This window comes from Macaca nemestrina, chromosome 16, assembly GCF_043159975.1.
Source record: "Macaca nemestrina isolate mMacNem1 chromosome 16, mMacNem.hap1, whole genome shotgun sequence".
NCBI lineage: Eukaryota > Metazoa > Chordata > Mammalia > Primates > Cercopithecidae > Macaca > Macaca nemestrina.
The window spans coordinates 97787502-97800012 of record NC_092140.1 but is presented as its reverse complement, the minus strand read 5'-3'; the positions used below and the strand labels follow the sequence as shown (position 1 = coordinate 97800012).

Below are 12511 nucleotides of genomic sequence, written 5' to 3'. Positions count from 1 at the left end.
TGAGAGGAAATCCATTTGTGCTCCACCCATTAAATAGAAGGATAGAAGACCAGGCTGAGAAAAAGTGCCCACGAGCACCGTGATAATCTGTGAAAAGGTAAAAGCATTTGTCAAGACTGGCAATGATGACAAGGAAGAATGTAAGTGCAAATACATTCAATTTCAAGCCAGTAAGAGGCACATGAAATGTGTGATCGGCGGCAGCATAATGCAGCAAGACACTGACACCTCCCTGACAACCAAAAATTCTGCAGGATACTTACCACTGCTGGTTTTTGCCACCAAGTCATTTTCTTCCAGAAGCAAAAGCCTCGTAGAACCTTATGGTTAAAACCTGGCTATTTAATTGCATCTTTACTATTTCCTACCAAATCCATATTTTCCAGGACCTTGATCTCGCCACCCATGATTTGGTAAACCATGGTATTCTTCAAGACCACAACCTCTGTTTACTTTGATTACGAGTCTAAGCCAAGTACAAGATTTTGTAAAGAATTTTGGAGGAGGACACAGATGTCCCAGTAGAAGGTGGCACGAGACCAACATGGGAGCCAGAAGAGAAAGATTCCTGGCTGGCCCAGGTCTAGTCCCTTAGTCACACATGTCAAAGTTCATCACTAGGGTATTAGTGAAGAGGAAATGGGACCAGGCGTGGTGGCTCATGCCTGTAATCTCAGCACTTTGGGAGGTCGAGGCGGGTGGATCACTTGAGGCCATGAGTTCAAGACCAGCCTGGCCAACATGGCAAAACCCTGTCTCTACAAAAAATACAAAAAAAATAGCCAGGCATGGTGGCACATGCCTGTAATCCCAGCTACTTGGGAGGCTGAGGCACAAGAATCATTTGAACCTGGGAGGTGGAGGTGGCAGTGAGCCAGGATTGCACCACTGCACTCTAGCCTGGGCGGCAGAGCAAGACTCTGTCTCAAAAAATAAATAAATAAAAATAAAAGGAAATGAACCCTGACACCAGAACTGACTTTGGATCCTTTACTAAAATCAAAGCTTCTCGATTTTTAATGAAAAAAAACAAACAAACACGTGGGGATTTTATTAAAGTATAGGCTCTGAGTCATCAAGTTCCCAGGGGATGCTGATGTGTCTGGACCTCGGAGCACACAGTGAGAAGCATGTTTTGGAGTACGGTGTGGGCATGCGCAGCATGGGCCGGGATGGGGGTGAGGATAAGGAGGAACCAGTTTGAGCCCAAGCCATGGGATTCCAATTTTTAAGAATATGTCTAACACCCAGTAGGGTGGTCCTGCCAGGAACCCATTTATATGAAGCATTGAGGACACCTCATCCTAAAGAAAGAGGAAGTTAGACCAGTGTGGTCCTATAACCAATGCCCCTATTAAAACAGAGTTGGTTCTGACTGTGGCCAGACCTCTGTTGTTCAGTTATGCATCTCAGCCCAACACCCAAGGACTTGGGTTTGAGTCTAAGAGAGGGCAAAAAAGTCAAACCCTAAAATCTGAGGACTCTGTTCTCTAAAAATTGCATAACACACTGCAGAACAAGGCTGAAGTGCTTAGCACCTCACCAACAGAGGCCAAGACAGGACTCCTGCAGTGACCAGAGCCTGGCTTTGGTGGCTCAGAGGCCCCAGTGAAGCATTGTGCCCACACAGGAGGGGAGGACACGAGATGGTTTCTCAGAGAGTCGAAGAGCATAGCTGATCTCATACATCTCAATTGCTCATTGAAGAGGACAAATGTTATCTGTTGAGAACAGTTGCTGTAAGTAATCCCTTGTAAATGAGGTGAAATGAACAGGCAGGAGCACATTACTATACTGGAATAAATTCATGGAATAAATTTGTATCTGAGATTGCTTCTTTGAAATGATAGTGTGGCTACATATTCATCAATTTACTCATTCGTTCCAACACTTACCCAGAGTCTCTGTACAAGGCTTTACATTAGGTACCAGCAGTCTGACAGCTAACACATGGGGTCTCTCCCAAAGAGAAAGGACACAGACACATAAAATCCTAACAATGCAAAGTGAGAATTACTGGAGGTGGGGTACACCGCAGGGCTACAGGAGAGCAGAAGAAATGGCAAGTGCTTTCTGGGAGCTCCAAGGAGGAGCTCCCAGAGATGGTGATTACTGGGCTGGATCTTGCAAGTAGGGGAGGAGGAGACACAGAGGGAGGGAAAAGGTCTTGCAGGCAGCCGAGCAGCATGAACACAGTGATGAAAGTGAAGGCGCCTCTGAAGAAGGGGGAGTAATTTGTTTGACTAGGGTAGAGTTTGTGTAGCTGGAACCCAGTGTGTGTGTGGAGAGAAGTGGCGAAAGACAAAGCTAGTACCATAAGCCACAAGTATGTAAGCCACAGCTGTTCAGAAAAAGGATGCCAAGTGCTCGTAACGAAAGTTAATCTTCTCATCAAATCTCTTGGCATGCTACTAAGCAGCCATCATTTTGATTCTTAGTTTAAACCCCTTATGTGCTTTAAGAAAATAGAAGAAAACTTCATATTAAAAAGATGTCATTTCGAAAGAAATTTTAGCACTGTAATAATGTTAGTCAATAAATATTTGAACATCTGTCTTCCGTTTGGGGAAGAGGAAATACACCAGTGAAGAAGAGATGTTGTCTGTAGCAGGAACATCAGGTTCTGTTCCTGGGCCTGCCACTAGCCAGCTGTTGACCTTGAAAAACAGCACTGGCCTCCTCTGGGCCGGTTTTCCCATCTCTGGCATGAGTAGATGGGGTCTATGACATTCCATCTAGCTTTTACAACATGCGTGTGTGTCTGTGAGGCAAGATCAAGTCCCTCAAAGAGCTCAAAATTGAGGAAAGGAGCAGCAATCAGAAATGGCTTTCAGGCATCCAGCTTTACCAAGACGGATGGGAAATCCCCAGGAATTCTTGACATCTCCCCACATCCGCCCCAGCGGCAATGCAGGAAATCTAGTCCACTATCTTCAGCAGACTCAATGCAACTGTTTCCTTAATGAACCCCCCTGCAGCCCCGTGAGCTAAGTCAGAGGCTTTCTTTTCAAGCCCTCCCTCAAATACCCCATTCCTCCCATTTCCTTCCCCTCCCTCAATCTGGTATAAAATCCAGCAATTTAATCAGCAGCATGCAGTTTCCACAGCACCCAAGAGTGCGAGGAACCACCAGTGATTCTGGAAAGCATCTGGCAGGAGATCTTGTCATTTCTTACAAGCCTCTCCTGTCAATGAAGGCCAATGGAGCAGAATGGACTGTTCGGTTCCACCAAATTGCTTAAACCAAATGCAGCAGATGGTCTATGCTTTTAACTACTCACACTAATATATTTTTACTTAAAAAAAAGTCTGGTATGATTTCAGATGCCCTTCCTCCCCTACCTGCAATGACAAACACACTGAAAAATGATGATATTTACTTAACACCCAACAGACCCCTAACTGTGAGATCCAAACCAAGAACTGGACACTCCTGGTCTGTACTAACACCAGCAGGCTTCGCTTTTAACATTCATGTGCCAAGATAGCTTCTCTCGCTTTCTCTCCATTCTTATCCCCACCCACATACACATCTCAGTTTAAAGCACTACAGAAGCTACTTACTCTGTTATTTGTTCTTGTCTTGCCCAACTGCCCAAGCCAGGTCAAACATCAGCCATAACTCTGCTGTGTAGATCGCGACTGGCTGCATAATCTTCCTCAAGGACATTACATTATTTTGGTCAATGTGAAACCATTTTTTTGTAACACATCACTTTCAACTTCCATATTAAATAAATTTGAAGTAGATTTATAAATGTCTCGATCATTTTTGGAAAGAACAAAGTAATTACTTAGTTTCTTAAAAGTCATATAAAGTAGGCTCAGTCTTAAATAAGGAGTTTAGTATCCCTGTTAAAATCTGGAACGTTTTTTTAAAAGAATAAAGCCATTTTGAAGCAAATAAGTGTTGGTTTTTAAAATTCAAGAAATAAATAGGGGTTTAAAATGACTGCTATCCTTAGAAGAGTTAATGCCACTAGAGTTTTGAGGGAGCATCTACTTTATAGAGTTATACATTCTACTAGTAAAAAAAGCCCAAGATAAAGATGACTGCTGGCTCAGGCGTCCTCTACCAGCCCATCTCTTCCAAAACAGCCTACACAAGGCCAAATTGACAGGCTGTTTAGGTACATACTACTAGAGAAAAAGAAAATTTAATGTGATTAGCAGGGGAAACCCAGTTCATCCTAACAGCTCCAGCATCATATGGTTTCTCATCCACTCTACATACAAATATAAATAAGGTGGGGAAGAGAAAAAGGGAAAGACAGACACGGTGTTCGGGCCATTTCTTGGAATCATTAATTGAATTTTGGAGTCAGGAAAGGGCCTTAGAAATCAACCACCTATTCTAACATCTTCATTTTACATACGAAAGCAAAGTACCCATTTGGCGATCATTAGAAAAGAAACCAGATAGCCTATTATAGAATTTCCAACAGGGAAATTTAAAAAATGGAACAAAGTGCTAAAATATAAAGTAAAAATATTTGAGAAACTGGAGTAAGTAGTCACCTACAGTTCATTTGTAACATGATGCATCAGTTGGAAAACTATGTAGGCTGCCAAAGCTCCTAAATAATTAGTATTTCGAATATGCAATTTAGACTAAAAAAAAGTGCAGCTTCATAAAAAACCTTGGGGAAAACAACAAAAATTGTTACAAAAAATTAACTTTAAGAGATTCATTACATTCAATTTGAAATAGGTATTTTCATGTACACATTAATATTATTAATGTGGACTTCCTTCACAAAATTCACGATTTCAATATTTCCACTTAGTTATAGTAAATTGTAAATGTTAGCTGTTTAAGAACTCAAGAAAAATGAGGACAAAGAAAAAGATCTGTAGCTTTCATCCAGGCTGTGATACCTTAAAAGTAGGAAATGAGGCTCAGAGCTGGAGAAAGAGTACTGGTATCCTTTACAGAGAAAGAGCAATAGAGAGGACTTGAAAGTATCTGAATTATTAGCATCTTTTTATTTCCCAGAAGATCTGGAAGAGGTAAATAAACTCTTTAGAGGGGAAAGGCATTATCTTTTTGTATTACTGAGCCTCTGGTTATTTTACATCTCAATGCATGTGCACACCAGGCATGCACACACACACACACAATATTAATAGCTGATAAGTATTCAAAGATTACATAGCACCTGAAGGAAAGCAGACCCAGGTTCATAATGATGCAAGAGAACTCTGCAGGGCGGAAATGTGGCTTCTTACTAGACATTGCTTCCCGGATATGCAGCCCCTCAGTTGAGCATGAAAGCCCTGATGCGGTTTGTAAAGTAGGTGGTAGCTGATGGTTTTACTGTGAGATGTTTGTTAACCAGACAGAGAAACTATGGGTTTTCAAAAGCACCTACGCTGCAGACTGAGCTAACATGAGCTAACAGAGTATTCTGTTAACTGTCAGGTAAAGAGGCTCTCACCTTGCCAATGTTAGTCCTTTCTTCCAAAAAAGTGCAAAAAAAAAAAAAACAAAACAAAATCAGAGTTCCAAAACTGCTGCCCCATTTCAGTAAATTATAATCTAAGAAAAACCACAAGAGGATCCCACTCACGTTTCTGTAAAGTTTCCACCGAACTAAGATGGTCCCAATTACAAACAAAACGATGCTTCACTAAAGTCAGCATGTTTTTGAAATAAAGATATATCTATGTGAAGTAGAAAAACTAATAAATCACATACTTTTCCCTCCATAATTTTAGATTCATGTACTTTACCTAGATTTATCTTTACATAATAGTCGAGTGAGGTATTTAAATTCTCTAAGCAATTATATTTTAATACAAGTGACTTTTCAAAACAAAAAATGTATTTGTGAAATAGGAAATATAACATTTTATTTAATAGAGTTATGTTAGCATCTTTCCCAACCTACAGTGAGTTCTCAGAAGTTACTACTTCGCCCTGTCTCCGGGTTCAGTAGTTTCACCAATCTAACTGGAACTATTACTTGTTACTTGGAAACTGACCTTCTAGTTAGGCTTCCCACTGAGAAAGAATATTTAACTATTACTGCTTTTTAGGTTTAACAAGCTTTTTTTTTGTTGTGGTGGTGGTTTTAATATGCTCCATCTTATTGACTTTTCCTCCCGGGAATCATTGCAATGATTTATTTTATACTACTGTATTTTATTACATATTTTACCTTTTCTCCACGATGCTTAAAAGAAAGGCGCTCCGAAATCTGGCTCTCTGCGCCCAGGGGAACGAGGCACAAGGCTCCGCCACTCAGCCCCACTGAGCAGAGGCTGCGAGTCCGAACCCTCAAGTTCCTTGGGGCTTTGACCCCTCGATGGCGGCGGTCTAACTGCTGGTAAAACCCCCAGCCCCTGACGGTTCCACCGCCCGTCTCCCAAACGCCCAGCGAAGGCTGACTTAGGTGGCGGGCGGACCTCACCGATTCCTCAAACCGCATCGTTTGGTCAAAATCGCCCGCCCTCTCTTCGCTGGGATTTTAAAGGCTAGGCTTATAAATCAGTAACTTAACAGTATTTGGGCCCTGGGCTGCCCTCGTCGGTCAGGGTCACTGATGTCGGCGACACTGGCTGGACCGCGCACCCCGCCTGCTCCCGGCAGAGGCCCCACCCGGTGGCTGAGCGCAGCGCACTGGGGCCCCGCGGTCCGCGCGCGGCTGGGAGGAGCGGGCGCTCACCGCGCGTTCCCCGGGACAGTCCGGCTCGGGGGCCCTAGCGGGTCATGAGATGCCGGCCCTGGCCCTCTCTTGCGTTCCTCCTGCTCCCCGCAGGCACGCGTCTCCTCCAAATCGGCTCCCCTCCTTCACTCTCGTGGCGCGAGGTCGCGGCCGGTGCCCAATATCACCAACGCCCCGGCCTCAGCCCAGCGCCGCCCTGGGCAGCCTGGCAGGCATTCAGGAGCCTCTGCTCCCGGCTCCAGGCGACCCCGTGTATCTGCGCCAGGCCGCCTGGGAGCGGGCTCTGGGTGCCAGGCAGGTCCAGGTGCGTGGGGCTCCTAGTGCCCGGGGCCTCGGCAGTGAGACCCCAACCCAACAGCTGCATAAGGGATCGGCAACCCTGTCGCAAACGGACAGCCCCAGCGCGGACCCCGTCTGAGCGCTGATGCTCGCGGGTCCAGGCCAGCCACTCCCCGAGGCGCTCCCTCGGAAAAAGGGCGCAGCGGCCCCAAGCGTGCCCGCTGCAACTAGTGTCCCAGGTTCTCGCCGTAGCCAGCTTCTCGGGGCTGCAGCCCTGTCTCCCCGCGTGCACCCGACCCTGGCCTCGGAGGCTCTGCCCTCCGGCCGCCCCATCGCAGCCCGCCTCAGGCCCCGGCCCCCGGCCGCGCCTCACCTGTGAGAAGCAGACAGCCTAGCAGCGCGCACAGCAGGACCCCGGTGTCCCAGCAGAAGACCATGGTGAGTGCGACGCGGCCTGCTCGCCCGGTGCTCGCGCTCCCCGCGGCCAACGACCCGGCCGCCCAAGTCCTTCCTCTTGTTCTCCGCCGCCGCCGGACCCGCGCCCCGAGCGCCCGTCTCGCGGCTCCAGCCAGGAGACAACCACTTCCCCGGGTAATCCTCGCCGCCAGGCGCCCGCTGGCCGCTGCGCCTGAGTCCCGGAGCCCGCTCCGAGCCGCCGCCGCTGCTTGGGAGGAGCGGAGAGGAGTGTCCGCCTGGCGCGCTCCGAGCCTCCCGCGGACCTCGATGAAGAGGAGCCGAGGGCGGGGGCGATTTATAACCTTTCCCCAGCCCACTTCCTACCCCGGCACCTCCTTCTGGTGACGTCAAGGGGTCCCCCACCCCTCATCCGCCTCCCCACCTACCCTCTTCTTCCTCCCAAGCTCGCTTCCCTGCGGCTACGGAGAGGGGCGGGGGCCGACGAGGGCGGGTGGCCCGGGGCCGAGCGCGCGTGGGGAGGTGCTGGCGACGCGGGCCCGGGAGCGCGGCCCCGGCAGGTTCAGGGTCTTTGCTCCGCGCTCTCTTGCCCTTGCCCCTCCTCCTGCTCATCGCGCTCAGGAAATCCTTGCAGACTCCCTCCACCCGGCTTACTCAGCTCTGGGGGCCGCCCGAAACTGGGGAAGGGACAAGGCTGAAGCTCCGCCGCCCGGCCCTAGGGGCGGAAAGTCCGATCCAAGGGAAGCTGGCCGCGCCTCCGCGACGGTGTTCTTGGCACCGAGGACTGAGGCGCAGTCCGGCTGTCTCCCCTTGCCTGCTCTTCCCGCGCTGTCCCGCCGCTTCTGACCCCGTCAGACTGTCCCGAGAAGTCTAGGAAGGCACCAGAGACCCTCGGCACAAGGCACTGAACCTGGAGCGCCTGAGGGGAACTGACGCTTGCCTGGCACCTTTGGGAAGACTGCGAAACAGCTCAGGTCCCAGGGGAGCGCGTCCGTGTCTTTTTCGGCCGCATTGATGCACCCGCCCAAGTCATTTCCTCAATCTTCTGCTTCCTAGAAGCAAAACAAGGAATAACATTATGATACCTTTAAAAAGCTGAGGCGTGAAACTGCTCCTGCAACTTGGAAGCGCACAGCACTTGAACTTTATTTCCTAAATGCTCGAAAAAGAAATCTTTCTGGTGGCAGCTTGCTACTCAAGATGAGTGACTCTGACCACAACCGGGTGAAATTAACTTGAGGCACTAGATCATTTGCTATGACACTAATTCCACGTTGTTCCTCAATTATGTCTCCATTACCTCAAAGGCTGAAATCGTCCTGGGCTGCACGGAGCAGCCCAGTCTTGTCTCTGTAAATACCGCAGGTTTGAAAAATAGCCCTCTTGGAACCCGTCAGAGGGACATAATACAAGGGGCTGTGATGGCACTTGAACGGAGCCAGCGACTCTTCCTGAAGGACTGGACTACCTCCCCGCCTGGGAAGGTTGGGCAACCCGAAGTTGCCACACTTCTGGGCTGCACACCAAGGAGAGGCCCCGGCCACTCCACACAGGAAATGCACGTCTGGGCACCTGGAGCCGCAGGACTTGAGCCACTAACTGTCCCTGGATCCCTTCTGGTTCAGAGGCAAGGAAGACTGCCGGAGGCATTGCTTACCTGCTGGCTTCACCAGCCCTTTCTATTTTTCCAGTTCTCCTCACCACTCTCCCTGGCTCCTTTCTCTGCCTCCCGCACCCCTGCGTCCTCTAAAACCCATAGCATCATCCCACAGAACAGCTGGAAGCTGACAGCTGATCCTTCTCCTCACTGGTCCCCCAGCCCAGAACACAGCCTGGGACATAGGTGCAGAGCCACAGTGTCTGTTGGTCTCACCTGAGAGCTGCTTGTCACTCCTACACTCTCTTTCAAGGAGAAGCTGTCAGCATCGTCCTTCTGCAGCATTCAGCAGGGGCCAGGCTTTGGGTTAGGGCTGAAAACACTGATGGAGAGCCATCATCTTTGCCTTCTAAAGGGCTTGGACTGTGATAAGGAGGTGGACACTTGAAGAGGCTGCAATGCAGGAGCGGCCTTCCAGTGCTGGAGGGATGTTGAGTCCTCCATGGGCTCAAAGAAGAAAAGGCACATTTATTGGCAGGGAAAACCCAAGGAGGGCTTCTCAGGAGGGACATTCACTTGACTCTGGGTGAAAGTGGTCCATAGTACCATGTACAAAGGTTTAATTTGCTTATACATTTTTTCAAATGCCATTTTGATATATTTAACTCATAGAGACATTTTCCAAACCTGCTGCCAGCAATGAATCTACGTTGTGTCTGTAAAGCCAGAACAGGTATTTGACGGACAGCTGAAGCAATCTTTATAATCTAAGATGCTAATCAATGATATTAATATGTTGCTTAATTATTTAAGGTTAATAGAGTGACAGTCAAATCTAAGATTTACATGAAAACCATGCTGCAGTAAGGGCTTCCACATTTCCCAACTACTCTTTTGAAAAGTTGCTTTTAATTAGAGTCACCAATTTATTGACTATGACTTCTTTGTTAGTTGCATTAGCTTTCTCACAAAGAATTCAAAAATGCTACAAATTGTCACAAGGGTTTGTTCCTGATTTCATTTTAGCTTAGATATGGGGAATAAAGGTATAGCTCCCAGTCCTCTCCCCGAAAGAGATAATACCTTTGAATGAGAACAGGCTACAGCACTCTCCTAACTAAATCTCTAATGAAAGAGGTTTTATAGATAATACTGATGGAGAAGATGGAATTCAACACGGCTGGTGGGTATAAAAAGCTATTGAACTAGACAATCTGCTTGCTTCCTGCTCACATACAAAAGAACATTTCATCTCCTGTTTGGTTAGCAAAACCAGACACTTCTCTCTTGTTATCAGCTACAAACATTCTCTTGAGGTTTCTTTCTCACCCCTATTCAGAAGCACACTGTTGCTAAATCCATCAGCTTTAATATTCGAGACTGAATAAGGGTGTTGGAGCACCAGTGTGAGAGACAGGAGGGAGCCTGGGTTCTCACCTTCCTCCAAAGACCAAGCGCGGAGCTGATCAGCTACAGTCACTGAGGATCAGTCGGGAATTTCTTTCCCACTTGGGTTAGGTGGCTTGATACAAAAGGAAAAAATACTCTATGGGTATATTCTGCATAATGCAAATATGTATGGTTGAATACAAGAACCAGATGATCTCATAAAACCCTTCTGTGTTATATTTTAAAAAGCTTCACAGTACATATCCTCCAGACAGTTCAGGCTCCTTGGTCTAAAAAGCACACACTCCCAAATCTCTGCTAAGAAGTTCTGTGGAGTTCACCAGGTAGGCACATGTATGATTTTACTTATCAGATGCTGATGACTCCACTGGCTCAAAAGTCGTGCTATGGGAAACTACCACTGTGACTGAAATGCCCCCATTTTCAAAGAACGTAAACATCTGGTACTGGGTTTAAAAGCCATTCAACCCATCTACTGAGTCAATTTGTGGATTTCCTCTTCAATGCTCTAATATCTCCACATGAAAATTTATTGAACATGTAAAAACACCTCTTGTGCCGTGGGCATCTTGTCTCCAGCCTCAACATCCACGTCCCTTTGGTTACCCTTCAGCTGACACGCTCCAGAAATTCCATCTAGCTCAGCTTACAAGGCTCCAGCATATCAGTGTCCCCGCAGGTGACACGCTCAGGATTGAAAATGCAGCACAACTATCATTTCCCTCCTCCTAGAGGTAGTTTTCCTTTCAGGCAGAGAGAAAAGCCTGTGGGAAGGCCCAGTGGGAGCGAGGAAGGAAAATCGTTCAGGTGGGAAGAGCAGCGTGGAGAAGGAAGCACAGGGGACAGCCCCCTCCTGGAGATGAGGCCAGTGCCACCGAGAGCAGGGCGGCACTGCACTGGTGGCATCTCAGGGGCCACTGGCCTGGGCTCCCTGGCTCCTCCTGTTCCTGCTACTCATGCTCCTGTCTGCTCCTGACTACCTTCTCCCTTGCATGGGTGGGCGCTGCTGCCGTTTATAAGATCGCCATTGGCTTTACTTGGAATTCTGCCTGCTTTTTGAGGCTCTACCTCCCAGCGCTGGACTCCTGGTTCGCCTGCTCCTCCTGCTCCTCCCAGGGGCTGCTACAGAGAGAACTTGCTTCTGTTCCTAGGACCTGAGATCAAAGGAGCCTTTTCTGTCAGTGCCTTCATACCTTGAACTCTTCCGGAACTTACTCTCGGTGAAAGCCCCAAGGCTTTCTCACGAGAGCTGCTATCTGGCTGCCCTTGTGCAGCCGCCGCTTGGGTTGACTCAGGCTGCAGACCCCGTGCGTGTTGTTTAAGCCTCTTGTTTGTTTTAGTCTGCCTCTCTGGCCCGTCGAAGTCTTTGTGGTCTCTGCCATCCTGTGGACTTTCTATAGCTCCTGCTTCAAATGATCCACAAATATGGTAAACGTGCCTTCTGGGTCATCATAAAAATCACTGACGAGGACAAAGCTGAGTGAGTGAATGAATGGATGGATGGATGGATGGATGAAAGTAGAGATCTGTGGAGGCTGAATAAACCAAGGAAGGACTCCAATTATTCCTTTGTGTCGTTATCTCTAGCTGTATGTTCACCAAAGGAGGCTGCATATTAACTCATTCACATTTACCATGTCATTATTTAGGAATAATTGATGGTCCTAGCAAGAAAAAATAAGACAGGTAGGTTTTATTGAAGGCATACTAGAAAAGTTGAAAGAAAAAAAAAAAAGCCCAGACTGGGACAGTTGGAGAAGCATGGGGCAGGGGAAGCGGCAAATCAGAGAAGCAAACAAGGCCTAAAGGAAAAGTGGCCAAGTAGAGAAATCTCTAGGAAAGACCTCTAATCAGTATCACTACCATCTTGCCTAAGGTCAGTTGTATCTCAGCACTTAACTGCCAGCCATTGACTTTTCCCTTTACTCTTTTTCCTGTTTTATTACTTTTAATATACTCACAGTCATTAAATATAACATTTTGGTAAAGATTAAAAGAAGGGAAGGTCTGGAGGATGAGTCATAATTCCATCATCTCAGCAGAGCCACTGTGATCACTGTGGTGTATTTCATTCGAGCCTTTTCCATACAGACGGCTTTTATCTTTCCATGTTTCTATAGAGCCTTCATAACTGTTGTAGCTA

General features: G+C 47.5%; 2 protein-coding genes across 6 annotated transcripts in view; one reads left to right on the top strand and one right to left on the bottom strand.

Annotated features, from left to right (window-relative positions):
• Nucleotides 1–7673, bottom strand: part of LOC105490192 (fms related receptor tyrosine kinase 1) — a 196491-nt gene extending 188818 nt beyond the window's left edge. For both annotated transcript variants that reach the window (XM_011755594.3, XM_071081506.1), the window contains exon 1: nucleotides 7321–7673. In XM_011755594.3, the coding sequence (XP_011753896.2) occupies nucleotides 7321–7384 (64 nt within the window). In that variant the 5' untranslated portion in view covers nucleotides 7385–7673. The remainder of the gene's footprint in view (nucleotides 1–7320) is intronic.
• Nucleotides 1–12511, top strand: part of LOC105490191 (uncharacterized) — a 293460-nt gene that overhangs the window by 195479 nt on the left and 85470 nt on the right. The window lies entirely within an intron of this gene.